This window comes from Phacochoerus africanus, chromosome 9 (genome assembly GCF_016906955.1).
Source record: "Phacochoerus africanus isolate WHEZ1 chromosome 9, ROS_Pafr_v1, whole genome shotgun sequence".
NCBI classification, from domain to species: Eukaryota; Metazoa; Chordata; class Mammalia; order Artiodactyla; family Suidae; genus Phacochoerus; species Phacochoerus africanus.
The window spans coordinates 96,895,999-96,922,957 of record NC_062552.1 but is presented as its reverse complement, the minus strand read 5'-3'; the positions used below and the strand labels follow the sequence as shown (position 1 = coordinate 96,922,957).

Genomic DNA, 26,959 nt, shown 5'->3' with positions numbered 1-26,959 from the left:
GCCACGACGGGAACTCCTGGACTTGCCTTTCTTATACTAAATCAGAGGAATGGAATGGATGTGGTACAGCATCATTCTTTCTTTTTGGTCTTTTAAGGGCCCGCAGCACATGGAGGTTCCCAGGCTAGGGGTCCAATTGGAACCGTAGCCACCGGCCCACGCCACAGCCACAGCAACACAGGATCCTAGCCGCGTCTGCAACCTACACCACAGCTGACGGAAACGCCAGATCCTTAACCCACTGAGCAAGGCCAGGGATCGAACCCGCGTCCTCATGGATGCTAGTTGGGTTTGCTAACTGCTGAGCCAGAACAGGAACTTCCAGAGTCATTCTTGATGGTTGAGATGTTGGTCAGCTTGCTTTACTTCCTTCCTGGGATTCGCTAAATAAACCCCAGTCTCTGTTTCTGGAAGGAGAGATGAGAGGTCGAACGAGGTCACGTGATATCCTAAGTCTTGCATTTGCCTCTGTCCATTCCTGCTCTCTCTTAACTCCCGTGTTCCATGCAGATTGCTGGAATCCTGACCCCCATTCGCGTCCATCTTTCACAAATATCCTGGACCAGCTGACCACCATAGAGGAGTCTGGTTTCTTTGAAATGCCCAAGGACTCCTTCCACTGCCTGCAGGATGACTGGAAGCATGAGATTCAGGAGATGTTTGACCAACTCAGGGCCAAAGAAAAGGTAAGAAAGAGAAGCAGAAGGCATGCATTGAATCAGTGGACCTTCCTCACTGGGGTCTCTGCACAGACTCTGACACAACCATCTTCCTGCTTGGTTTGTAATAGTAGAGAAGCTTTTTCCTTCCTGGCTTTACGTGAAGAGAGTTCTTCAGGCCTCAAGTGTGCCCTGAAGTGATACAGAATCGCTCTTTCTTTTTGGGCTATGGCCGAGTAAGTAGGGAGAGTCAGGAGTCCACAGCTCTCCTTGCAGAATATCTACTTCATTGTCTTCACTGGAGGAAGAGAACCACTGGGCAAGTGCCAGCAGAATGGCTCATCCTGCCAGCTAAAAGCAGGAGAAGGTTCTAGGACAGTTTCTTGGTTCTGCAATGGACTGATAAAAGGCCATTAACTGGGTATAGAGATAGTTTAGCATGGAGAAAAGTTATCAGAACATCCTGCCGGTATCATTTGGGATCAGAAACAGCATATGGGTTAAAAATACCATGAGTCTGAAATTGTTTGGCATTTTTCAGAGTTTTAAGAAAAGAGCTCAAAGGCTAAAAACTGAGGAGTTCAGAGACTCCTAGCTCATTAGAGATCCACCTTTTTGTTTTGGTGACCTTTCCCTAAATGGCCCCTCTCTATGCCTGGGGCGTCCAGCTCGCAGTCAGTGTCCACAAAGATGAAGCTAATCAAAGCACTTCTGTTGCTCACACTGCAGAGCCCTCGCCCAGAGGCACGAGGGATGTCCATAGATAGACTGGGTTGATTTCTTCTTTCCCTTCTCACTGCCCATTGTGGGAATTTGGGAAGCAGTATAATAATAGCAGCATCTAAACTTGCCTTTATGGCTTCCCAGCCCTTTCACTTGAAAGGTCTGATGAGACTTTTCATACATTTTATCCAGGAGTCTCATGGCCCCTGGAAGTGTTACTATTGCCGGAACTCGGCCTCTGCTCACGGGTGCCAAATAGAAAAGTGGAGACAGGGTTTTGGGTGGAGAAAAAAAATAGCTCTATTGCTTTGCCAGGCAAAGGAGGGTCACAGCAGGCTAATGCCCCCCTTAGGAGAGATTGGTAGGTGGTTTAAAAGTATTGGGAGTGAAGAATAGGGCCACAGAGAAGGGTCAGGGTAGAGGCAAGCTTGCATCGTTTTCAAAGCTGGTATTCGGTGGTCTGGTGGTCGTCTTTCCAGAATAAAGAATGCTTCATTAACATCTTACATTTATTGGGGGGTTTTAGTTCTGCAGAAGAACTCAAAGATAATGCTATCCATATTCCTTAGGGAAGACCAGGACCCTACCCCCAAAGCTGCACTATTGTTTCTTGATCGCTCCTGTCTGATCTCTGCATCTGCTCCCTTCCCTGATTAGCCACCTGCCCTTTGGGACCCAGGGAAGGTCATGGAGGCTGAAGTTTATTCCCTAAAAATAAGAATTGGGAGACACAGACAGCTTGTGTTCCCAGGAGCCCACAGGGCCCTGCTTGGTTTCGGTCCTAACTTCTTCATCTCAGAACTGATGTCAGTGACTTGCCTAAATCAAGAGGCAGACTAATTTTTTTTTATTAAAGTATAGTTGATTTACAATGTCATGCCAATTTCCGCTGTACAGCAAAGTGACCCAGTTTTTATATATATATATATATACATATATATATACACACACATATATATATATACACATTTTTTCTCTCATTATCTTCTCTCATGTTCTAGCACAAGAGATTGAACATAGTTCCCTGTGCTGTACAGTAGGACCTCATTGCTTATCCATTCTAAATGTAATAATTTGCATCTACTAATCCGAAACTCTCAGTCCACTCCTCTCCCTCCCCCCTCCCAAGAGGTAGAATCTTGAACCAGTGTCTTCTGATTTCAGGGTCTTCTGAAAACCATCTTCTCTCCAATATCATTGTGGTTTCCCTAAACAAATGACTTAAGAATCATTTCTGGAGCTAATTTGAAGATATAACTTTTTTTTTTTTTTGTCTTTTTGCCTTGTCTAGGGCCGCTCCTGTGGTATATGGAGGTTCCCAGGCTAGGGGTCCAATCGGAACTGTAGCCACTGGCCTGCGCCAGAGCCACAGCAACTCAGGATCCGAGCCGTGTCTGCAACCTACCCCACAGCTCGCAGCAACGCCAGATCCTTAACCCACTGAGCAAGGCCAGGGATCAAACCCGCAACCTCATGGTTCCTAGTCGGATTCATTAACCACTGCGCCACGACGGCGACTCCAAGATACAACTTTTTTTTTGGCCACGCCCATGGCGGGTGGAAGTTCCCAGATCAGGGATTGAACCCTTGCCACAGCTTCGACCTGCACGACAGCTAAGGCAATGCCAGGTCCTTAACCTGTGGCACAACAGGGAAACTTCCAAGATACAACTTTTTTGATGCAACATAGCAATCGTAAACCTGGTACTGTTTGGGAAGTCAAGGAGCATTCTTCAGGGGAATGGAATGAGCTTATAATAATTCTCTAGGAACCCAGGGAAGGGGGGGGAGGTGAATCTGCACTGATCATTGAGCAGAATGATTAAAAGAGACTTCCTATTACAAATTTCTATTCCAACTAGAAGAACTAATTCTATTCCTGACCTTTTTTTTTAAGATTGCTGAATCATTGACTCTCGGTTACTTCTTTTGATCAATGAAATTATAAGGGTACCAGCCAGTAAGAAAAATGAAAGTTGGATTTTGTCAGTTAAGTATTTACTAGGAAAGGTCAAACCGGTTCTCATAGTAGCTAACATTAGTAGAGCATGTACTATGTGCCATGCTCTAAATAATTTGTATGAAATCTTGCATAATAAGAAAATTGTCTTATGTCCTAGAACCCTGTGATGTTGGTGCTATTAACTCCATATTACGTGTGATGCCCATTTTAACTTGCCCAAGGCCACACATCAGGCACTTTGTTCCGGGGTCCTTGCTCTTACCGCCAGCGCTGTGTGGTTCTCCATTGTAAGGCTCAGAGTTGGGAAGTGAGGGTGAGATGGATAATGAGCGTTCTCTCTGGAGAGATTCCTCTTAAACCCTTGTATGAGGAAGATGCACTCTGCATACTGTGAAGTGGCTCCCCACATAGGTGCTTCACAGGAAGGGGATTTGCTGTGCTGGAAGGTCTTCCAGGTATATGGTGCCATAGGCAAATACTCCTTAAATGTCCTGGTTTCCCATGTGATTCATTCTTCAGATTGGTTCAACCCACTGCTTCTGTGTATGTGATGATGGATCGATTGGTCTCTGGGCTGAGGTTTGAGCTCCCTTTAAGGAAGGGGCTTAGACAGGACAAGAGCATGGAGGAGAGAGGACTCGGAAGGCTGAGATTAGCTTGAGCTTTTCAACTTTCCCACTTAGCAGCAAAATAACCAGCCAGGAATAATTCTTCTGACTCTTCCATGTGTTTTTGTTCTCCCGATGGTGAAAACAAAGCAGTGGGACAAGGAAGCCAAGGCCTTGGGGGCAGCAATTAATCTGTTTGGTGCTTAGTTCATCAAAGAAGAAGTTCAGAAGTTCAGGCTCATTTCTTAGGCACTTTTGATAAATCTCTCTTCCCATAAAGAAGGATTGTGTTTATAAAACTATACTCGGGAGTTCCTGTCGTGGCGCAGTGGTTAACGAATCCGACTAGGAACCATGAGGTTGCGGGTTCGGTCCCTGCCCTTGCTCAGTGGGTTAACGATCCGGCGTTGCCACGCGCTGTGGTGTAGGTTACAGATGCGGCTCGGATCCCGCGTTGCTGTGGCTCTGGCGTAGGCCAGTGGCTACAGCTCCGATTAGACCCCTAGCCTGGGAACCTGCATATGCCGTGGGAGTGGCCCAAAGAAATAGCAAAAAAAAAAAAACCAAAAAAAAACTATACTCAATCTCCTTCCTCTTAGTTCTTTCATTCATTAACTCAGTAGTTATTCAGCAACTACTCATGTACCAGACAACTTTCAGGGTGCTAATCCTTTTTTCACCTCTGTCCTTTCTATCACTTTCATGGTTTGTTTTTTTGGACCACGCCTGTGGCATACGAAGTTCCCAGGCCAGGGATCAAACTTACATCACAGCAGTGACCTGAGCCACAGCAGTGACAACTCTGGATCTTTAACCTGCCATGCCAGCAGGGGACACCCTTTATGGTCATTTTGATACCCTCTTGAGCATGGAGGGCAAGTTGAATGAAAAACTCCTTTCATCATAGTATTTTATGCCCATTTTGTCTCTGTTCTCTTCTGCTCTCTACCTGCTGTTCTGCTTCCCTAATATGTGTTCACCTATTACTTTTTTCCTAGCTCTAGGTTCCGTTTCCATAATATTTTGTTTCAGTCCAGAATGACTTCTTCTTTTCTTTTCTTTTTTGCTTTTTAGGGCCGCACCCATAGCATATGGAGGTTCCTAGGCTAGGGGTCAAATTGGAGCTACAGCCACGTGGGATCCAAGTCACATCATGGCAACGCTGGATCCTTAACCCACTGGGTGAGGCCAGGGATCAAACCCTAATCCTCATGGATCCCAGTCGGGTTCGTTAACCGCTGAGCCACGAAGGGAACTTCCCAGAATGACTTCTTATAGTAGAGTATTTCATTGAGAATTTTAAGTTTCAACCGCAGAAATGTTGCTCTGGTTACTTTATTGAAAAAAGACTTCCCACTTTTTAGATATGCCTCTCTCAGATTATTGACACGGAAGCTTCTCAAGTTTTAGACCTCTGCTCCCACCCCACCTCAATCCTAGGCCTGGCGTGGCCGGTGTAACAGTTTATAGGGTCCAGGTTTTCGAATTTTATACGCGTACTTTGTTTTCTTTCCTGGGTTCTCTTCCGATGCCATATCCACCAATCTCTTCCCAGGAACTCTGTGCTGAGTTTGTTTATAAATTCATGCCGAAGGAAAAGGGGGAGCAGAGAAGAGGTGCTGCCCACCCTAAGGTGGTGGTGCTTCTGGAACAAGTGCCTGGCAAAGACGCCAGGAAATGTTTTCTCTTCTCTTTGCTGTGCTTTTTTGGTCCTTCCAGAGCAAATGGTTGTCCTTAAAGATAAGCTGCCTCGGTGAATTCACTTCCCAAGTAAACAAAGATTTCGATGACGTGTCTCCCAAACCTTTTGAACGGCCACCCTGGGAATATATTTATTTTTATTTGAACGTTAGGTGATGCCCGTTGGGTGATTCATTTACAGCAGGCACATTTTAAGCTTGATCACAAGAAGTTGGCTCTGTTTTGTTTTGTTTTTAATCTCCTTTATATAACAGGGAAAAAAATCAAAATAGAGCCAAGTCTGTAATATTTAAGTACATAATTATATTTTCGACCCAAACTATGTTTTTCCCCCTGGTCATGAGTAACTTTAATGAATCCAGGGGCACTGGGAACCCTCAGCCTGTCTCCAGGGCTTGGCCTGTGGCAACTCTAGCTCTGTCCTCAGGATGGGTCTTCTGAGCCTTCCTTTCCTTACTGTTTGGGGTGGTCAGCTAACCACTGAGTGCCCCACCTCCTTTGGGGGCTGAAGTGTGGGGCATTAGAGGAGAGCTGTCCAGGCTGCCGTGAGCACTGCCCACCACCCCCAGGGCCAAGCCCCCCCCACCCGCCCCCTTGCATGGAGCCCCCTCCCCTTCCTGATGGTTCTACCTGTCGGCAGGAGCTCCGCACCTGGGAGGAGGAGCTGACTCGGGCTGCACTGCAGCAGAAGAACCAGGAGGAGCTTCTGCGGCGCCGGGAGCAGGAGCTGGCCGAGCGGGAGATCGACATCCTGGAGCGGGAGCTCAACATCATCATCCACCAGCTGTGCCAGGAGAAGCCCCGGGTCAAGAAGCGCAAGGGCAAGTTCAGGAAGAGCCGGCTGAAGCTCAAGGACGGAAACCGCATCAGCCTCCCTTCCGGTCGGTGGCCGGGGACCTGCTAAGAAGTGGGAGCGGGAACAGGTCAAGGGACTAATGTGGCAGGGAGTCAGTGGGAACCGGGGACCGAGCTCGGAGAAGGGAGCTGCTGGGATTCAACCTGGAGCGGGTTTGAAATGGGCCATCCTGTTCCTCAGAAAGCCTGGTCCCATTCCAAGGGGATTTGGGAGTTGTGACGACACACAGAATACGAAGGGAAGGCCCTGACTATGATGGACCTGACAGGCAAGCACGGTTGCTCACACAGGCGCATCTCACTTTAGGCAAACCTGGAGAAGGAAGCATATAACTGGGAAAAAAAATCTAGGGTGTGTGTTTATGTGCATGAGAGACAAGAGAACTCTTGGCTCCACAAAATAACTCATCTCCAGGTTTCTGTAAATAATTAGTTCTCCATGCAGTTGAGGTTAGGATGAATGTTTAAGAATTTGATTTATACATAACCTTTCAGAAACACATCAGCTGAACCAAAAGGTACGTTTGCAGTATCTACAGGCAGCCTTGGGGAAAATGCAAAGAAATAAGAAACTGAATTAGAATTTCTGCAGGGTGTAACATACCCCTGGAGGGCAGTGAGTACTCAGTGTGTTTATGTAGATGAAAAAGTTTGTTGTATTTTGAGTCTATGAGGCCCCAGGACACAAGCTTATTAGAAGTGTAAGGAACCAAGGGATGGTGGCATCATAGGACCGGTGATGGATGCATTTACACACTGGAACGGTGGCTTAGGCACAGACGAGGGGATCCATTTAGTGAAATTTAGTGAATGTGTTCATGTTGTTGCGCATTTTTTTCTTTAGGCACCTCTGGAGCACCTAGCACATGCCAGCATCTTGCTGTGTGCTGGGGAAGTGGATAGAAATGCCATCCTGCCCACCTGCAGGGAGCTCAGTCTAGTAGGGAGACCTAGTTGCAGACATGCAACTATTTAGTGTACAGCCTTTTGATGGATGAGGAGAAGGAAGCTCAGAAACTCAAAGCTGTATATTTTACGTTCTTTGTGCTATGGTGTAAGCGCCTTTGGAATAGAATTTGGACCATTAACCGCATCTTCCTCACTTCCCCAGGTTCCCGAGTTGAGTCCTCTTACCCTGCACTTAACGAGGAGCATCAGTCTCCCTGCTTTGGTCTCTAGGAAAAGGAGGACCAAAACGCATAGATTATCTGAGTTGGAGAATTTTGTTAGATTTCCTAGAATAACTGACAGTAATATTAAAAAAAAGGAGTTCCCGTTGTGGCGCAGTGGTTAACGAATCCGACTAGGAACCATGAGGTTGCGGGTTCGGTCCCTGCCCTTGCTCAGTGGGTTAACGATCCGGCGTTGCCATGCGCTGTGGTGTAGGTTGCAGACGCGGCTCGGATCCCGCGTTGCTGTGGCTCTGGCGTAGGCCGGTGGCTACAGCTCCGATTCAACCCCTAGCCTGGGAACCTCCATATGCCGCGGGAGCGGCCCAAGAAATAGCAACAACAACAAAAAGACAAAAAAAAAAAAAACTGCTCCAAATATGTACCCCGTGCAGTATAGACAGCTTTATGAAAACCATCTAAAGAAGTTCACTCAGGTGATGAATTTAACTTCTCTTCATACAACCATCTTGCCACTTACCAACGGGAAAAAGAAGTGATTCTGGAAGAGAACATCTCTCAAGTGAGAAGGAACTCCTCCGGAAATGGGGCCTGCCCTCAGGCTAGCCAGGGTGTTTTATTGAGGTGTAGCTGATGAACGATGTTATAAGTTTCAGGTGTACAAGAAAGTGATTCACAGTTTTCAAAGGTTATGTTGCATTAATAGTTATTGTAACATATTGGCTTTATTCCTTGTGTCGGACTCTCTGTCCTCGGGGGTGTATACACACACATATATAGGATATATGTATATATATCTCCTTGGAATTTTATTATGGGAAAATTCTAACACACACACACGTGTTTGTCTTTCCCCAAGTAGATTTCCAGCACAAGTTCACGGTACAAGCCTCCCCGACCATGGATAAAAGGAAGAGTCTGATCAACAGCCGCTCCAGCCCACCTGCAAGCCCCACCATCATTCCTCGCCTTCGAGCCATCCAGTGTGAGACTCTTTCCCAAATTAGTTGGGGCCAGAACACACCAGGGGCACCTGTCCTCTGCTCTGTCCACCCACCAGCTGGCACAGGCTTGCTCCATACATAACTTGCGCCACGTCTTCTTGACGATGTGTATATCCGTAGACCCTTACCCCACCTGTCTCTCTCTTTGCGCTTGACCCTGCCACCTCTGCTTTGCACTCTTAGATAGCAGCACAGGGGCTGTGGGCATCTACGGGATCCATAGTGAGTTACAGAGCAGCTTGGTGAATGACATAGGTACCCCGGCCTAGGGGCCTGGTGCACTCGCTGCCATATTTGGAGCATCATGGTTTTCCTTTTATCTGTGCCTCCCAGGAAAGGGCTTTGTCAAAGTGTAGGTTCTAAGGTAAACTTGACAGATACTTTATGATAGGCCACATCTGAATCGATTTCATTTTATTAGTGTTTATTAAAAAGAGCTTATGTAAACACAAACACACATATATACATGTATGTAGTGTGTGTGTGTGTGTGCGCACGCGCGTACTTGGGTGTGTGCCCTAATTTTTTATTTTTATTTTTTTGCTTTTTAGGGCCGCACCAGTGGTGAATGGAAGTTCCCAGGCTAGGGGTTGCTTCACATGGGATCCGAGCCACATCTGCAACCTATACCACAGCTCATGGCAATGCTGGATCCCCGACCCACTGAGCGAGGCCAGGGATCAAACCCACATCCTCATGGATACTAGTTCGCTTCGTTTCCATTGTGCCACACAGAAATTCATGCGTGCGCCCTAATTCAAAGATAGAGGGATTTCATTCCCAAAAAGTCTCCCAAACATGGGTTTCTGGCTTTCTTAAAAAAATCCCATCAAATCAGTCGATGGCTTTTAAACCCATCAAATCAGTGGATTGCTTTTTTCATGTGGTCCACATTTTGCCTCAGTTCCCTCAACTCCCTGTTTTGCTGACTGGCCCATTCCACTCACGTGTGATAAAAGCTCAGTTCCAGAAGCTTTTGGGTCTCAGCCCTTGTTCTCAAGTATCAGGGCCAGAAGAAGGTCCCTCCTATCTGAGCTGTTCCATTTCTCCAGGCCTGTTCCTCCCCCCACTCCTCCCACCCTGACTTCCTTCCCCCTAGTCTTAAAATCCTCATTTTCTTCCTGTCTGGCACTTTCTTACCAAAATGTTTTGCATTTCTGCATCTTCCTCACCCCTTATCTTTTCTCTCTCCCACCTACTTCCTCACCGCCCACCTCTGAGGCAGTTCCACCTAACAAAACATGTTCCTTAAGTCAGGCCTGTCTGGAGCTCCGGTGACTGGCTGGCCTGAGCGCCCGCTTTATGCCAGGCTTGGGAGAGTCTGGGAGGTGTTCCCAGCTTCGAGGGTGTGGAGTGAGTGGTGGCTGAGAACTCCCTTACTTGGCAGGCCCCACTCAGGCACAGAGTTTTTGACAAGGTCTAACTTCTGCCCTGCAGCTCCAGATATGCAAGTGTGTGTGCATCTGGTCGGGGAGAGGCTATTTTGGGGGGAACCTCTGCCCGTTTTCCAGATCCCATCTGACCTTTGTTATTCGCAGTGACACCAGGGGAAAGCAGCAAAACCTGGGGCCGAAGCTCTGTCGTCCCGAAGGAGGAAGGGGAGGAGGAGGAGAAGAGGGCCCCCAAGAAGAAGGGACGGACGTGGGGGCCAAGCACCCTTGGTCAGAAGGAGTTTGCCTCGGGAGATGAAGGGTAAGAGCCAGGTAGTGGGCACCTCTTTAAAAAAAAGATGTGGAATACCTGTTTCTCTGTTGCGTTTCACTGCTTTCTCAGAAATGACAAAGCTTCTTGATCTTTACAATCGGGTTTTTCCGATCTCCTCATTCCCTGGAACCCTGAGGACAGGGTCGGCATCCTTTTCCCATTTAGGGCTGGATAATAGATATTTTCGGCAATGTGTTCTCTGTAGTAACTACCAGCCCCACTGCGGCAGTGTGGCAGCAGCCGCAGATCGTGGACAAAACGTAAATGAATGAGCGTGGCTGCGTTCCAGTCAAACTGTCCAAAAACGAGTGATGGGGAGGATTTAGCCGATGCGTTCCAGTTTGTCGGCCCCTGGAGGCGTCCTGTTCAGAGCAGCAAGTAGCCGAGGCGTTGACCCCACGTGAGGAGTTCTCTCTGAGTGTCCTGTTAACACCTGGCTCTTTCTCTTAAAACCGCCGCCAGGGGAAAGAGAAGGAAGGGCAGCAGTTACAGGCCTCTTGGCCAGAGGCTCATTCTGAAGGGGGGCAGGCGGCATAGTCCAGTCCCTGTGGTGAGGTTGGAGGTGATTCCAGGGCCACAGGAACGTCTCGTAGGCCCCCGTCTGGAGCCTCGCTGATGTGCACCAGTGCCCTCTCTGGACAAAGCACACTTTGTTGCCTTGGGTGTGCTGGTGTTCTCACGGTGGGCTTGTGGCCTGGGGGCCCTAGTCCTTCATAGACCAGTTGCTTGTAGTGTGATAGTGCAGAGTCGGGCGCTGCCCGGGCTGCCTGGGTGTGAACTCTGGCCCCACCACGCCCAGCTGTGGGACTTCATGTTTCCTCATCTGTAAAATGGGGGTGCGTTAGCACCACTCCTTGCTCATGGAGTTGATTGTGAACAAGCTCATTTTTTCAAATATGAGTTTGGAGGCAGCATATGTCAACACTTGCTGTGCTGATTCATCCATGTTTCTCATGCAATTCTACTTTAAGGCAGAAGGCGCATAAAGGGGTATATTTCTTATTCTTGGTGTTCGAATCTAGAACCATGTTTCTTGGCTTTTCCAAGGGTGTGGATAAGCAGCAGCCCCCTTCATCCTTTTTGGGTGACTTTCCAAAGTGCTTCTAAGGCGGACTATTAGACTTAGAGGTGCTCTGAACCTCCAGCCAGTCTTGGTATTTTTCTGAACACTAAGATTTCATGTCCGCAGTCTATTTCCCCATGTCAGATCTGAGCTGAAGGTGTGAAAGTAAGTTTGGTTGATGAAGGATGGACTCTCTGAAGCCAGGCTTTACTCATCACTAGCTGCCTTGGAATGGCAATTAGATACATAAGGCTGACTGCTAAGCCGTGTAAGAATTCAGGGATTGGATCCTCTGGGGATGGCAGGTCGCTCCGCTCTCGTACGTTTTGTAGGTGCAGGACCTCCTCTGTGTGTCACTGGAACCTTGGGCTAGAGTTGAGCTGGGCCTGAGGAACTCAGTCACCCCGAGTCCCTTGGTATTTCTGAGATTAATGTGATTCCAAATAGGCTTTACCAGGTTGGCTACGGATCTCTGTCGCTTCTCTGGTTCTGCTTCATTTGAAGGTATTTTTTTCTCTTGCTAGTTAGTTAACTGTATGTCACATTGCACAAAGCATTAACTTTGGACTTTTCTTCCTCCTTACATACATTGGCCCTCAAAACCTTTGAAGCAGTTCAAGATGTCATGTGACTTAATTTTTCATAATTCTCCATTCCTATTGAAGAAATAAAGAAGAATCCATCCAGTGTCAAGAAAAGTCCTCTTTTGGTCTTTTCATCAGCTTTTTTTTTGTCTTTTGTCTTTTTAGGGAGGTTCCCAGGCTAGGTGTCTAATCGGAGCTGTAGCTGCCAGCCTACACCACAGCCACAGCAACACCAGATCCTTAACCCATTGAGCGAGGCCAGGGATTGAACCCGCAACTTCATGGTTCCTAGTCAGATTCGTTTCTCCTGTGCCACCATGGGAACTCCTTTTGGTCAGAAATTTTTGAGAGCCTCTCTAAGCAACTATTTCTTTTTTTTTTTTTGTCTTTTTTTTTAGGGCCACACCTGTAGCATGTGGAGATTCCCAGGCTAGGGGTCAAATCTGAGCTGCAGCTGCCGGCTTACACCACAACCACAGCAACACCAGATTTGAACTGCGTCTGTGACCTACACCACAGCTCACGGCAACACCGGATCTTTAACCCACTGAGCAAGTCCAGGAATCAAACCTGTGTCCTTATGGATACAAGTTGGGTTTGTTAACTACTGAGCCACGACAGGAACTCCTGTTTCTAATTTTAATCCCTGCTGACTGAAGAAAATATGGAATGATGAAAAGCTGTACTGAATTCAGTATTGTTAAGAGAATTTGCATCTCCATCCTTTTAAAGAATAATACCTGTCTGTAGGAAACATACACACTGTTTGTAGATTCACAGGCCCCTGAAATTAACCTGTGGCTGCGCAGGGATGTTGGTCCCACAGATGGGGAGGTCCTGGGCCTATGGCAGTTCCAGCAGGGCCATCTTATTAAGATTCCTCTGTGGCGTGGGCTTTGCTGACCAGACAAGGGGAGGGCAGCTGGCGATATAGCTGGAACCCAGCCTTGAGGGGTCTCTCGTGGGAGAGGCTGAGGTACCTGTGACCACTGTTGCCTGCTACTGATTCTCTTTGTTCGTTGAAGATCCCCTCAGAGACGTGAGAGAGCTAATGGTTTAAGTACCCCATCAGAATCTCCACATTTCCACTTGGGGTGAGTCTCTTCTTCACCCGCTCGTCACATGTACCGGTAATAACCCTCCTTCCGTTTCCTCGTCCTCACAGCGCACCCCATAGAATCAAGCTTCATCATTACCAGGGCTGTGCTGACTTTGTTTTTGGAGGCAGTCCTATCATGCACCTTGGGAGAATGCCTTTGTTGGTCTGACTTTATGTTTCCTCGCTTCCCCAACCATGCCTGAGGTTGGGCTCCTCCCGGCGCCCTTAGTTTTAGGGAGACTGTACATGGCTGTCTATCCTCTGGTCTTCAGCACTGGTTTGACTTTGCTGATCTGGATTCCTTGGGCCCAGAGCTGGAGGCGATGTTATAAGATTTGCAGTCAGAAGTGTCAGGCTGTGGGTTTGACAGCGTGCTTATCTCTGTATTCTGGTTGAAGCCACTGGTGGCTGGAACGTCCTTTAATTCATTGGCCTTTCTGATAGCACTTGAAACAGAGATCTGAAGTCGGGGGGAAAGTTGGTCCTTCTCCCTCCCTCACAGTGGGCTGGGAAGGGTGGGCTCTGGGAGAACGGCTCTCTCTAGCCCTAAGAGGAGAGCCACCTCTGGTTATAACCCTGGTATCTCCTCAGCAGTCCTGGCCCAGAGTCCTCTATCCCCCCTCTTTATTGTCTTTTATGAAAAAGACCAGTGCTTCTGGGCCTCTGATGCCCCTCTCCTGTAAGAGCTGGTGGGATGCCCCGGCTGTGTCCTTCGAGTTACTGGCTTGCCACTGTGAGCCAGTACAGGGATTTGAAAGCGAGCTCCTGTCCTTTCTCTCCATTCCCCGACAAACTGAGGGTTCAAATCCAGCACTTTATACTGCCCACATAGGTCTGTTCCCAAAGTGCACTGGACTGGTGCAGCTTTGTTGGGTGATTTTTGTTTTTGAAAAGTGATGGCTGTGAACGTTGCCTCAGCATGCCATACGCTTGGAAGGAGAACTTGAGACACGATGTGAGTGGAGTGGCCTGGTCCATCTCTGCCAGCTCATTGCCCTATGCCTGCTTTGCATGGCAGAGCTCAGCATTGCAGTATTTCTGAGGTCACCAGTGTGTTGTGGTCAGGGTCTGGGGCTTGATGGCCTCTCCTTTAAGTTGGGCTTAGATGAGACCCTGGCTGGGGCTGGGCAGCCCTTATTCGTTCTGTCCTTTTGCCAGCCTGCCCAGCAGGTCTTTGCACAGCACTGTAGCAGCGCGTGAAGGGCTGGGCCATGCCACTGCTCTTCATTCCCTAGAGCATGTGCACTTTTGTCAGTGAAGCACGTGGGCTCAGTAAGTTTTGTTGCCCACACCCCAGGCTCTTGGGCTTTGGTGTAATCAGACAGACAGACAGAGGCATTTCCAGAGGCCCGTGGAGCAGAGGGTGGAGTAAAGGAAGTAACCAGTTCTGACAGTTCCTTGTTTCCTCTCATTCAGCCTCAAGTCCCTGGTAGATGGATACAAACAGTGGTCGTCCAGTGCCCCCAACCTAGGGAAGGGCCCGAGGAGTAGTCCTGCCCTTCCAGGGTTCACCAGCCTTATGGAGATGGGTAAGCACTGCCTTGGTCTTGGCTCTCCCCTGTTCCTTCAGGGAATTCTCAACCAAGCTTCTAGGACTCTTTAAGGACCCCTAGTACCTTCCTCCTCTCCTCAACTCCCACTCCCCTCCCCTGCTCCATCTCCACCCTTTTCCAGTGGGTCTTCCCAAGTCAGTACAGATGCCATGGAACCTGCCCTTGGCCTCTAGTCCCAAGGGGCAGTGCAGACGGAGGAGGCCTGGAATCAGGCACTTTCCTTTCCTGGGTCTGTTTCCATGTAATGTGGGGACAGGGTGATAGAAGACACCAGTCTGCCTCCAATGAAGCCTTTCTAAGGTTGCCCCGAATGGGTAAGGCCTTCTCCAAGCTCTCTCTTAGAAAGTACTCTTCTCTGTACAATTCCAAGGTCAGTCCAGAGAGTAGATTGGCCTTCACCCCTATAGGGAATTCTGATCCTTTACAGGAGACTAGTCTTAATTAAGTGTGTAGGCCATCATTCTAAGAGTCTCGTGCTCTACCGAAGAGCTAGCCGGGCGGACACTAGGCCATCATTCTAGAAACTCAATGCCCTTCCAATTTCAAGTTGTAAAATGATTAGGGATTTCTCTGTTGTAGGAAACTCATACTGCTCTTCTGCTGTTAAGGGTCCCTGAGACCGAAGGAGCAAATTAGCAAAGCCCCCTTTCTGCACATAGGAAAATAAGGCTCTGGATCCAGTGATTTCCCCATGTTGGGTGTTGGTCCCAGTTGAGCCTGGAGGGGGAAGTCCAATTAGATTGGTTCTGGTCCTGCCCCTCGGACTGTTCAACCTCTGCATCCCTGGCACCAAGCCAGGGGATCGGGGCTGGGCAAAGGACCAGATTCTTATTCTTGCCACTTCCTTCCCATTTCCTGCTTCCCCTTCACTCCTACCATCTGTGCAGAGGACGAGGACAGCGAAGGCCCACGAAGTGGGGAGAGTCGTCTCCAGCAGTCGCCCAACCAGTCCTACCTCTGTATCCCATTCCCTCGCGGAGAGGATGGGGATGGCCCCTCCAGCGACGGCGTCCACGAGGATCCCACCCCTGTCAACTCAGCCACCAGTACCCCTCAGCTGACGCCGACCAACAGCCTCAAGCGGGGCGGCCCCAACCACCGCCGCTGCGAGGTGGCCCTGCTCGGCTGTGGGGCTGTCCTTGCAGCCACAGGCCTCGGGTTTGACCTGCTGGAAGCCGGCAAGTGCCAGCTGCTGCCCCCAGAGGAGCCCGAGCCACCGGCCCGGGAAGAGAAGAAGAGGCGGGAGGGTCTCTTCCAGAGAGCCAGCCGTCCTCGTCGCAGCACCAGCCCCCCGTCCCGGAAGCTCTTCAAGAAGGAGGAGCCCCTGCTCTTGCTAGGAGACCCCTCCGCCTCCCTGACGCTGCTTTCTCTGTCGTCCATCTCCGAGTGCAACTCCACCCGCTCCCTGCTGCGGTCCGACAGCGATGAGATTGTGGTGTATGAGATGCCCGTCAGCCCCGTGGAGGCCCCGCCCCTGAGCCCCTGCACCCACAACCCCCTGGTCAATATCCGAGTGGAGCGCTTCAAGCGGGATCCGAAGCAGTCCCTGACCCCCACCCATGTCACCCTCACGGCCCCAGCACAGCCCAGTGCTCACCGGCGGACTCCTTCGGATGGGGCCCTCAAGCCCGTGGCCTCTCGAGACAGCAGGAGCCCCTCCAGCAACGGGCTGAGCCCCAGCGCTGGTGCAGGTGAGACCCGCCCTCCTTCCCACCTTCGTGTCCCCCCAGCAGCGGAGGCGTCGGGGTAAACGCCAGTTCCCCTCTGACTCAGCCAGGCAGGACAGGCCGCTCTGCACTGCAGGAGGGGCTGACGTCTCTCGTCCTGCCTCAGGGCCACGTCCCTGAGGAGAGAAAGAAGATAGACAGGTTCTAGGAAGCATCTGACCCAGGCCTCCTGGGTCTGGGAGTGCCAGGCTTGGTGCTTGCAGGGCACAGGAAGGGCAGGAGTCCAGCTCTGCTCCTCCCTGCAGAGAAGACCGCAGCTGCCGGAAGGAAGCCTGCCCTGCGCCAGGGAGGGTATTTCCTGCCCCGTAGCCGGGCCCTGGTCTCTCGTCCCAGCGTGAGTACAGACACACTCATCAGGCTCACTTCCGCCCAGGCCTCGCGCCCTCCATCACTCAGGCCTTACTCACGCCGGTTGCTCACACACAGAGGTGTGTCCAGGTGAACCGCCGTGCCTGTGCACATGCTCGCCTCTCCGGCTGACATCTCAGACACCTGCACGTACACCCTGAGTCTTCCCACCACGGCCCCTCACTCCCTAGAAGACCCCAGCCTCACTTGGAAACCTCCTCGACTCCTGTAGGAGAAGAGGGCATCAGTACCTCAGTGAGGTTTGAGTGTGAAAGATGTTGTATTTTACCATTCAGCTTGCCCTTCCCCTCCTGAGGTTTTTTGGTTATAATCAGGTAGGTGACCTCTTCGGGAAAAGAGACCTCTGGATTACTCGTCTTTAGGTTTCTGACACCTCGCGTTGTTCTCGTCACATGTTTATTAAACGGGTGAACTGGGAATGAACAGATATTTCCTTAAGTTGTTTCATTGCGGATGCGACCCCCGTATGTCCCATTATTATCAGATACAGGGACAGTGGCCTTGGAGTTCACTGTTAGATCCTCAGGGCCTCCCAGCACACTGCATGACACATGGTAGGGGCTCATTGTTCGTGTCATCCCCGGTGAACAGGGAGATGGTCCGCGGTGGAGGAACGGCGAGTGTGCTGTCATCATCTGATGCCTCTCCCTTTGTCTCTTTGACCAGGAATGTTGAAAACCCCCAGCCCCAGCCGAGACCCAGGTGAATTCCCCCGTCTCCCTGACCCCAACGTGGTCTTTCCCCCGACCCCAAGGCGCTGGAACACACAGCAGGACTCCACCTTGGAGAGACCCAAGACCCTGGAGTTTCTGCCGCGGCCACGTCCTTCTGCCAACCGGCAACGGCTAGACCCTTGGTGGTTTGTGTCCCCCAGCCATGCCCGTAGCGCCTCCCCGGCCAACAGCTCCAGCACAGAGACGCCCAGCAACCTGGACTCCTGCTTTGCCAGCAGCAGCAGCACCGTAGAGGAGCGGCCTGGGCTGCCAGCCCTGCTCCCATTCCAGGCGGGGCCGCTGCCCCCTGCCGAGCGGACGCTTCTGGACCTGGATGCAGAGGGCCAGAGTCAGGATAGCACCGTGCCGCTGTGCAGAGCTGAACTGAACACACACAGGCCTGCCCCTTATGAGATCCAGCAGGAGTTCTGGTCTTAGCATGGAAAGGGTCAGGGGTGGGCAAGGGGGAAGCAGGAGGAGATGGGGTAGCTGGCTGGCACAGCCCTTTCTCAGAGTTGGACCCCCTGAGCTCCCGCCCTACTTCTTGCACTGATAATGCACTTTGAAGATGGAAGGGATGGAAGCAGGGCCACTTCAGAGGGTCTCTTGCCTTGCAGGACCCTTCTCCCCAGGTCCCCTGGAGGGGCTGTGGCCGTCAGCTCTGGCTGTGTAGGGGAGGGAGGGGCGTGTGCATGTCCCCCACCCTCCACAGTCTTCCTCGCCTTCAGGGTGACCCTGCAGAGTCACTCAGCCGAATCTGTCTGCTGCTTCCCCTCCTCAGCCCCTGGGTGTGCCCTCCTGGTTAGTCCTGAGTTCAGCCTTCCCAAACACCAGGCTTGGGTGTCCTGTGATTGATTTTGCTCCTCTTCCACATTCTTCCCCCATACTCATGGATCAGAATTTGATTCGGTGCAAGACGTGAGCTTGTCTGTGTCCTGCGCCCTTTGGTACCGGCTGAGGGCAAGGTGCTCCGGCCTCGGGCACAGGAGTTGATGGAGCTGGCACCACCTACTGCACTGTCAGGCGCCCCACTTATGTATTTGAGCCTCCTGGGGTGGGGTCCTGCCTCTGTGAGAACGGGGGGAGAAGCAGGAGTTAGGAAATACAGTCGAGTGGCGTAAAGAGGGTAGCAGTCTCTCTGTCCTCGTTTCTTTTGCAAACACTTGGAGAAAGGGCAGAACCGGCACCTGTTGACGGCATCCATCTCCTACCTGGAGTCTAGTCGTGGTCCGAGCAGGTGGTGATGCAAACACATGCACCTCCCAGAAGGAGTTTCTAGGGAGACTCACTCACCGGCGCTAGTTCTGAAGCCGGAGACAAAGTTCCTGTGTTTGTCCCGTTTGTCATCTGATCTAAATGAGTTCTTCTCTTCTCTTGATCATTCCTCCACTCTCTGGAATCAGTGGACTTCAGGTTATGTGTTTGATGGGGAGATATTTCTGCACTGCACCAGAACAGCAGTGGGGGTGGGTCCGGGACCCTGGGAGTTGGAGCTGTGGGGAGTCCTTCCTGTCCAGTCATTGTTCTGTGATGCCCCCGAGGTAACTGGGAGCCCTCAGCTCCTTGTGTAGATGGCTGTGGTGAGGTAATGATGTTTGTAAGGCGCTCAGTGGGCTTCCAATGGACAGCAACCTTCAAGTCCCAACTGGGGCCTCTTGTCTCCGTGCACAGATGGCCCCTCATGCTGGCCTCTGGGCTGTGAGCTTTGTAGGAAGGACAATAAGGTCAACCCCGTCTTTGCTGGAAAGTTTCCTTAACTTGAATGTTGAGCTTCTTCTAGAGCCTTCTCACATGTCTTCACTATTCCTCTTACTCAGAGGCTCCTGCGTCAAGGGTGCACCGTTATCTTTGCGTTGGAATAACAACCTAACTGGGAGCAGAGTCCTTAAGTCATGCTCTCCTCCCTCGAGATGCTCTGCGTGTCCCTCCCCTGTCTCTTGTCCTGGACCACTTCTCTGCAGGCCCAGGTGCAGGTTCTGTGCGTTTGCTGCCTGGATGCCAGGACAGGAGAGGGGCAAAGCAGGCATGGGTGATGGATTTGGTCACTGTTCTCTCTGTAACTATGACAGAAGTCCTGCCCTGGGGGTGACAGAAGGGGTGACCTTGATTTTCAGATTGTTTTACCTGCCCACTGACAGGCGCTTTGGTTCAAGGGCCCCACCTAGTCTTGAGGGGGGAGGCACTGTTGGTTCCATTGCCCGGGGTACCATTAATGCATCTCACCCCTCTCTGGCTCTCTCTTCACAAAGACGGTGTGTGAGAGAGTACTTTTGCCTCACGCCCACTCCTCAGCTGGGAGGGGGGAAGGTGTGAGTCTGGTCAGCAGTTCCAGCCAACCGAGTAGCTCCTCTTCATCCTCGATGGGATGGTCTGTGTCCTTTCCCAGGTCTCTCCTCAGCCCCAGGCCCTTAGCCACTCTCGCATCTGTCCACCCTTGGCCCCACTAAATGGTCTTCTGGTGGGTGCAGCCTAGACTGTAATCCGGCCGTGCTGGCCCTGGCAGTGCTCTGTGCTGTGGGGCAGGGATTCCTCCTTTGTCTATTTTCTACTTGTCATTTTGTCAGACTGCAGCCACCCATCTTGGGAGTGGTGTGTAACTGATGGAGTGAGTGTAAGCTGAGTTATGGCTGCTTGCTGTCAAGGGAGAGGTTGAACCCAGTTCTGCCGCATCCATCCAGCCAAGGGGACGCTGGGTCTCTGTGTGGGGCAGGGCTGCGGTGGGGTACAGATCCCATATGGTCACAGGTTTGGGCTGCCTTCTATCCACTCAGCTTCTCTTATCCCCACAGTCATGGGCAGGGACAGGCCTGGACACCACGGCTCAAGCCCCCGCTGCAGCATTATGTGGTCCCCCTCTCACAGACACAGAGTTCCTCAGACACTTTCCCACCACTCTTGGTGGGTGCTGGCTGCATGGAAGACAGTGATGGGAGACAGATACTGGTCTGCCCCCTTCTCCTTGGCTCCTTCAGCTCCTACTGCAGATTCTGCACAGAACTATCCTCTGTTCACCCCCTTGGGAACCCAGGCCACTTCCAGGAGCTGAGTAGATGTCCCAGGTATCTTCGTGTGTTGTGTCTAAGAGGCTGTGACCGATGCTCTTAGCTTCACATTCTTTAGCGTCCCAAGGCTCTGGTGGTGGGGGTTGGGGGTGTGGATCTGGATGACTCGGGAGTGCTAACCTTTCCTCCTGACCTTTACAAGGTCACATCATTTTCCTTCTGCATTTAATATACTTGCTGGTGGAGAAGGGGACGTGCTTCAAGACAAAGATTCAAATGAAGGGAAGGGAAAAGCTGCTTGGACCGATTGCTGAGTCAGACATCAAGCTCTGAGATCTGAACAAGTCGGCTCTCTTCTCCATTCTGCTTTTGCCATCTGACCTCAGGTTTGTCTCTTAGTCCTTCTCAAATTTCCTTCTGGTAAAAGCCACCATCACCTGCTTCCCTCCCAAGGACAAGAAAGTGTGTATCAGAGCAGGTTCGTGAAGCCGATGGCTCCCTGCCAGCGACGGGGACGGAACTGCTGAGGTTGACAGTGTAGTTCTTACCACCTTTGCCCCAAGGGGACTTTCGAACTCTAGCTTCTGGAAGAGGAGTGATTTGGAGTTGGCTGATGCGACAAATGGGGCCCCTGGTCAGGCACATGCTCTTCTCCTGCATTTATGTAGCACCTGGTGTTTAAGCATCCTTCCTGATTCCCCCCATTTAACTGGTCAGGCTGGTCATCCCTACCATTAGTGTCTTACAGAGGAGGAAATGGGAGATGGGGAGCTGAAGGCAGCCTCAGAATGACAGTTCCAAATCTCATGTCTTGGAGTCATTCCGAGAGTCTGACTTGTTTAGGGACTGGAGTCAGGCAGGTTCCTGGAAGGATCTTTGGGAAAGGGTCTGCTGGCCCTCAGGACCCATGTCATGGTGTGGGTTCCTCACCAGGCCCTCAGACCACAGTTGCTTAGACATACAGGACACTTCAGGGCATCATGGCCTGAGCTGGTGTCAATGCCCTTGCTCCATAGCCCCATTGGAGGCTCCTCCCCCACGAAGAGGGAGGCCACCCCAGAGTATTCCTAACTCTGCAAGCTCACTTTGAACAAAGCACGGAAGTGCGGGTACTGAAGACTGGGTGGCTGCGAGTGGTGCACTTCAGGATTGAAATGTCCATGAGGTACCTCCCCACCCCGTGAATGCAGAACCTGACCTTTCCTGCAAGCGTTTCGTTAAGCCTGTGCCTTTGATTCAGATGTCCGAGGGCCCCGTCGGGCAGGTCAGACACACTATTGCCTCTTAAAGAATTTTGGCGAAGAAGCAGGTGCTGCCACTTCAGTAGTGCTAGGCTTTTCCTGAGGGCTCTGCCAGAGATGGCGGACCCGGGTCAAGGGGAGGTTGTAAGTGAACCTGGGAGGTGGGAGCAGCAGGAGTCTGGTCATCTGAGCTGCCTGCCTGCTAGTGGTATGACATTGCACAGGTGTCTCCCCCTCTCTGGACCTCTGAGCCCAGCTGTGAACCAAGGCATGAAGCTTCTCCAACTTGAAAACGTGGTCCTGGGTCCCTTATCCAGCACTGATAAGCCTCCCCTTGCTAGGTTGCTTCCCTTTGTAGAGAACTCTGTGTGTGCGTGCATGTGTGTGTTTGTGTGTGTATGTGTGTGTGGTTGGAGGTCACAACAGTCGAGTATTGGCAGTTCTGTGTTGGCTGGACCCACTGGACCACCTGCCACTCTGCTGCCTTCAGGCCTGGGAAGACTTCTTGTCCAGCTACAGCTACGCTGAGGAACACATTCCCACGTGTCACTTTTGGTTCAGGCAGATCACAGTTTTCTTAGGTCAGAAATTCAAAAGTGACTAAAAATCCACATCAGAAGGGAAACCCACTGCTGCTTCCCAGGAGGCCTCAGTCCCTGGCTTCTCCCTGGCCTTACCGCCTGGGTAGGAGCCACCCCCAGGCACTGGCGTTGGAAGACAGGAGGCAGAAACTGGAGTCCTGGCTGAGGGAGGCTAATTACCAGGGCTTGGGCTTCTGGTTGGCTGTGCCAGGTGAGCCTCTCCTCCGCTTCTCAGACTTTTCCATCTGTCCTGATGCGCTATTGACAGGCCCCTCCTCTTCCTTTGACCATTTCGGGTCTTGGGCCCTGGGAGTGCCCTGGCCTCCCTGGGCTGCTCCTTGATCTGGAGCCAGTAGGACTGGTCCTTCCTGATTCTTCCTGGCTGTGTTCCCTGCATCCTCTGCCCGTGGCCTTGCTTTGGGTCTTTTGCTCATGACTACAGCCAGAAATAGAGAAGAGCCTTGGGGCCCAACTGGTCACGGAGCCAGGAGCTTTTCTCCTCCTCTCTTCGTTTCTCTTGGAAACAGACTTTCCGCTGACCCGTCCTTCCTCCTGACGGGTCTGACCCACCCTCCCTTTAAACACCCACAGCCTAGTTTTACCAGGCTGATTGGCAAGCATGGACCTGGCAATTGCATTGGTATCTCGGGCCAGAAAGTCAGAGTACATCCAATCCCAGAGGTTCAGGGACAGGCCCTTCTTACTGGGATGTGTGGAGTGGACATCCAGGAAATCCGAAGCCAGAGGTCAGACTGGCTCATCAAGAGGGGTCCCGGGGAGTGGTGCGCCCATGGGTATGATGGCCTTGCTCTGCGCTTGCTAAACTCCAAGACTGAGTTTCAGAAGCAATATGTTGTCCATGTTCCTAAAATCCTTCCTACCCAGGTACCTGCTTTGGCAGATCCTGACTTTCTTTAAAATTTTGATACTGTGGTCACCATCAGGTTTTTTTCATTAATTTTAATTTTTAAAAGTATTGCACTGAAACGTGATGTGTCCCCATAACAGGGTTTTTGGTGCCCTCTTACAGTTTACATCCAAGGCAAGTGCCATCCTCATCTTATCCTAGTCTCAGCCCTGCCTGGCCCTCACCTGGATCTGTGAGCAAGCTCAGGCAGAATTGTCAAGTAGGTTTTAGGTTTTTTTTTTCCAGTTGCCCTTCTTCCCTTCAGGTCCTGAGTTCGGTGGTATCTCTCTGGAAGTGTCTGTGTTCAGTTAGGAATGTGTTCCCTTAACAGTGAAACACCTGGGGCCGCTTTCAACCTTGGACTTTGTTGCAGGGTTGCAAGGGTGACTTTTCCTTGATGGCCCCCAGCTTCCTTTCAGCCTCTCTGAAACCCTAAGGCCAGGTACACGTGTGTATGTGTCTTAAGAGAAAAGGAAGTGATTACGTGGAGAGGATTCTTTCTCCCCTGAGACCCCTTTGGGACCTCTTGGAGTTTGCAGAGATGTGAATGAATCATTCTTCCTCCCAGGTTGAGCAAGAACGGAGGGGGACAGGGGCGTTTTCCCTCCGCTGCATCCCTAGCACTGTGCCTGGTCCACAGTGACCTTCGGAATGCCAGCCGTCCCACCACCTCCACCAGTAAGGTTTTCATTACCATTATTCTCTGTCATCTTTATTCTCCTCGTCATTTATCTTTCCCTCCAGTTCTGGAAGCCATGCTGGCTGTGGCTCTTTTCTTCATCACTGTTAGAATGAGGCATGGGTTTATCCTGGCCTGGATATGGGGACTAACAATATATTATGTGAAACCATTATATTTCTTCTAGGCAGAAGAGATTTATATTTTTTCTCTTTTTTGGAACTCAACAATAATCCTAGGGGGTGGGGCATAAGGTATTACCTCCATCTAGGATGTGGAAACCAAGGCTCAGATAGTTATGTTACATGCCTAAGATCACGTGGCTAGGAAGCCGTGGTGCTGCTCTCCTTGGTTCCAGAGCCATCTCTCTTTTGCTTCCAAGCATGTTTTAGACCACGGTTTAGAAACTCTGGGAGAAAATCCGCCTGGCTTAGGTGTGCTGAGGCTCTGAGATGGCTCTTTGTCCAAGGAGTTGTCCTGCGGCTAACCCATCATCTGCCTTCATGACCAGAGACACCCAGCGGGACCTGCAACCTCCCTGGAGCTCAGCCGCGCCCCCTCTGCTTCTGGCTGCTCCCTCCACCATTTCCTCTCCACGATTGTTCAGGGACCGTTCCACATTGGGGTTGAACGTGTGGATCCTCTGGCTCTCCTCCAAGGACCACTGAAGCCCCGTGGGCCTCTCTCCGGTTTCCAGCCCACCCTTGCCCCGTTACTGCTCTTTGCTGCAGCTTCAACCCAGTCTCTCCCAGCCTCTTGAGTTTGGAAGCCTTAGTGTGGCTCCTCATGAAAACTTGAAATCAGGCTTTTGCCTTTTTATTGTATCAAAACAAACAAACAAAAAAACCATGCCCTTGGTACCCAGTTGTAGCCAAGAAGGGAGGTGATGAACTTGACAACTTTCTCCTAATCTCCCCCACTACCCATCCTGAACACACACATGAACATATGCTCACGCTCACAGGCATGCTCACACACTCACCCAGGTTTAGTCTGAGACTGTGTCTGTATCTCCTAGAGGATTAAGGAAAGGAGCTGGAGATGGGTTTTATTTAATTCACAGAAAAGCTTTCTTTGGGATTCTCCTCCCCATTGGAGCCTCTGGGTCCCGGTAAAGTGGAAGTTCACCTACACGTTGGTTTTGTTCCTCCTACTTTGCATCTCTAGGCCTTCCCCGCTCTGGCGTCTTGTCCATGTGTGCTCACCCTGTGTCCTTGAATGCCCATTTTGCTTTGGGATTTAAGTTATTGTAATTTGTCAACAATATTTAAAAATAGAAAAGTCCTGAAGGAAATGTATCAGGTTCTTTTCTTTGGCTTTTTTTTTTTTTTTTTTCCAAGGTACTGTAAATTGTTAACTAGGGTTGCCAAGCAGGCTTGGTTCAATGGCTAAACCTCTTAGCGTATTACAGTGTCATGCTGATCTCAGCCTGGTCTCACCACCAGAACACACACAGACTTGAATAAAACTGTTATAACAATGACTCCCCATTTGCCGTGGTGCTTTGTAAACTGGTCCTCCCTCCGCTTTCCTTTGTAGGTATACAAGATGTCTGAGTAACCGGCAGTTTCTAGGGAATTTCCGTATGTAGGGATTAAATAACTGGAGGGAGGGAGGGATATGGTGTGGGAAAGAGGAGGTGGGTGACCACACTCCCTGAAGGTCCTAGAGCCCCCCAGCTGAACCCCCGGGGCCTTTCTGAAGCACGGCACTGACCGGTTCCTGCCCAGGTGGTTCAGTGTCCTCTCACAACTGACTTTTGCTCAGGCAGGTCATGGCTTTTGGCTTTCAGAGCTCTTAGCAAGCGTGTGCTGTCTCCCAGCCCATAGCAGTGTCCACCCTGACGTTCCCGGTGAAGCTGTGAAGGCGCCTAAGAGGACAAACGCCAATGGAGCTGTACACATGTGGACAGGATTCGCCAGCTGTGAGTCGTGGGTTCCTTGTGGTCTGGATACTCTTGATGGCACTGGCCAGCTGTGTGACCTGGGGCAAGCCACTTAATCTCTCTGGGTCTCTTTTGGAGCAAGCTGGTCACAAAGCAGCCGTTGTGCTCTCATTTTCTGTGATTGTGCGCTGGGTGGTGTTGACAGGGAAATCAGACAGAAGAATCCTGTTTGGGGCCATTCTTCATCACTTCAGTCCATTGTTTCAGCATTCAGCTGCATGTGGAAAAGTGGCTTCTGAACTTCTCTATCAACCTCCTCGTGCTTCATGCTGTGACCTTTCGCTCACTCCAGACCTCTTAGCCCCCTCCTCGGCAACCCAGGGAGGGTGGCTGTGGGCTGGGTGCTGGATGCTCAGCCTGTGGGGAGAAAGATGACCTTGTGCTGAACTTCAAAGTAGGTTTGACGGGGGCCGCATAACCTTTGTCAGATTGATTGGGCAGAGATGCACACTTGACCCAATTCCTTGCAGAGAAGATGCCATGAGAGATGTATGTGTACAAATTGCTCCATGTTCCTGCAAAGCAGTTTGGTCATGTGGCATTCATCCTATAACATGGGTCCAGAAATGTCATTTGCCAGTAACAACCAGCCTCAATGCACCAAGCATTGCACTAAGTTTTGACCTGCATGATCTTGTTTATAGCATCTCAACATCCTTAGAGTAGATCCCATTATTCTTTCCATTTTATACCAAAGAAAATGAACATTAGAGTCAAGTGACGGGCCCAAGGCCACAGAACTATCAAGCAGTGCAGCTGGGATTTGTCTGAGTCTAGCATCTGCCCTCATATCATAAGAATGAGTCAGATCCAGACAAAGACTTATTTATAAGTCACCCCAGCATGATTTACAGGAGGGCACTAGTAACTCCCAATGACCCAAACCAGATGTCTTGAGTCCACCTCTGCCCGCTTCCTCAGTCAGCATGGAATCTGAGAACACAAGAGCACATTGCTAATTACAAATTAGCAGCAGTTCAAATGCCTGGCCACAGGGAGTTGCTCAAACTTTGTGTCTTTGCAAAGCACTTGTTTGAATGTCTTCTATGGGCCAGTGCCAGCTGCACCCTGGAGATTTACTGCTTGTTCAGATAGAGCCCAGGTCTCTAAGACTTTTATCAGCATGTGCTGGAGAGGCTGAAATGAACA

At 50.7% G+C, this 26,959-nt stretch overlaps 1 protein-coding gene across 1 annotated transcript in view; it reads left to right on the top strand.

The window, feature by feature from the left end:
- MAP3K9 (mitogen-activated protein kinase kinase kinase 9) overlaps positions 1-25,348 on the top strand; it is an 85,215-nt gene extending 59,867 nt beyond the window's left edge. The window contains exons 5-11 of the mRNA XM_047794975.1: positions 511-686; positions 6,295-6,535; positions 8,502-8,624; positions 10,182-10,335; positions 14,510-14,622; positions 15,534-16,337; positions 17,409-25,348. Of these exons, the coding sequence (XP_047650931.1) occupies positions 511-686; positions 6,295-6,535; positions 8,502-8,624; positions 10,182-10,335; positions 14,510-14,622; positions 15,534-16,337; positions 17,409-17,893 (2,096 nt within the window). The 3' untranslated portion in view covers positions 17,894-25,348. The remainder of the gene's footprint in view (positions 1-510; positions 687-6,294; positions 6,536-8,501; positions 8,625-10,181; positions 10,336-14,509; positions 14,623-15,533; positions 16,338-17,408) is intronic.
- Positions 25,349-26,959: the final 1,611 nt, after the last annotated feature.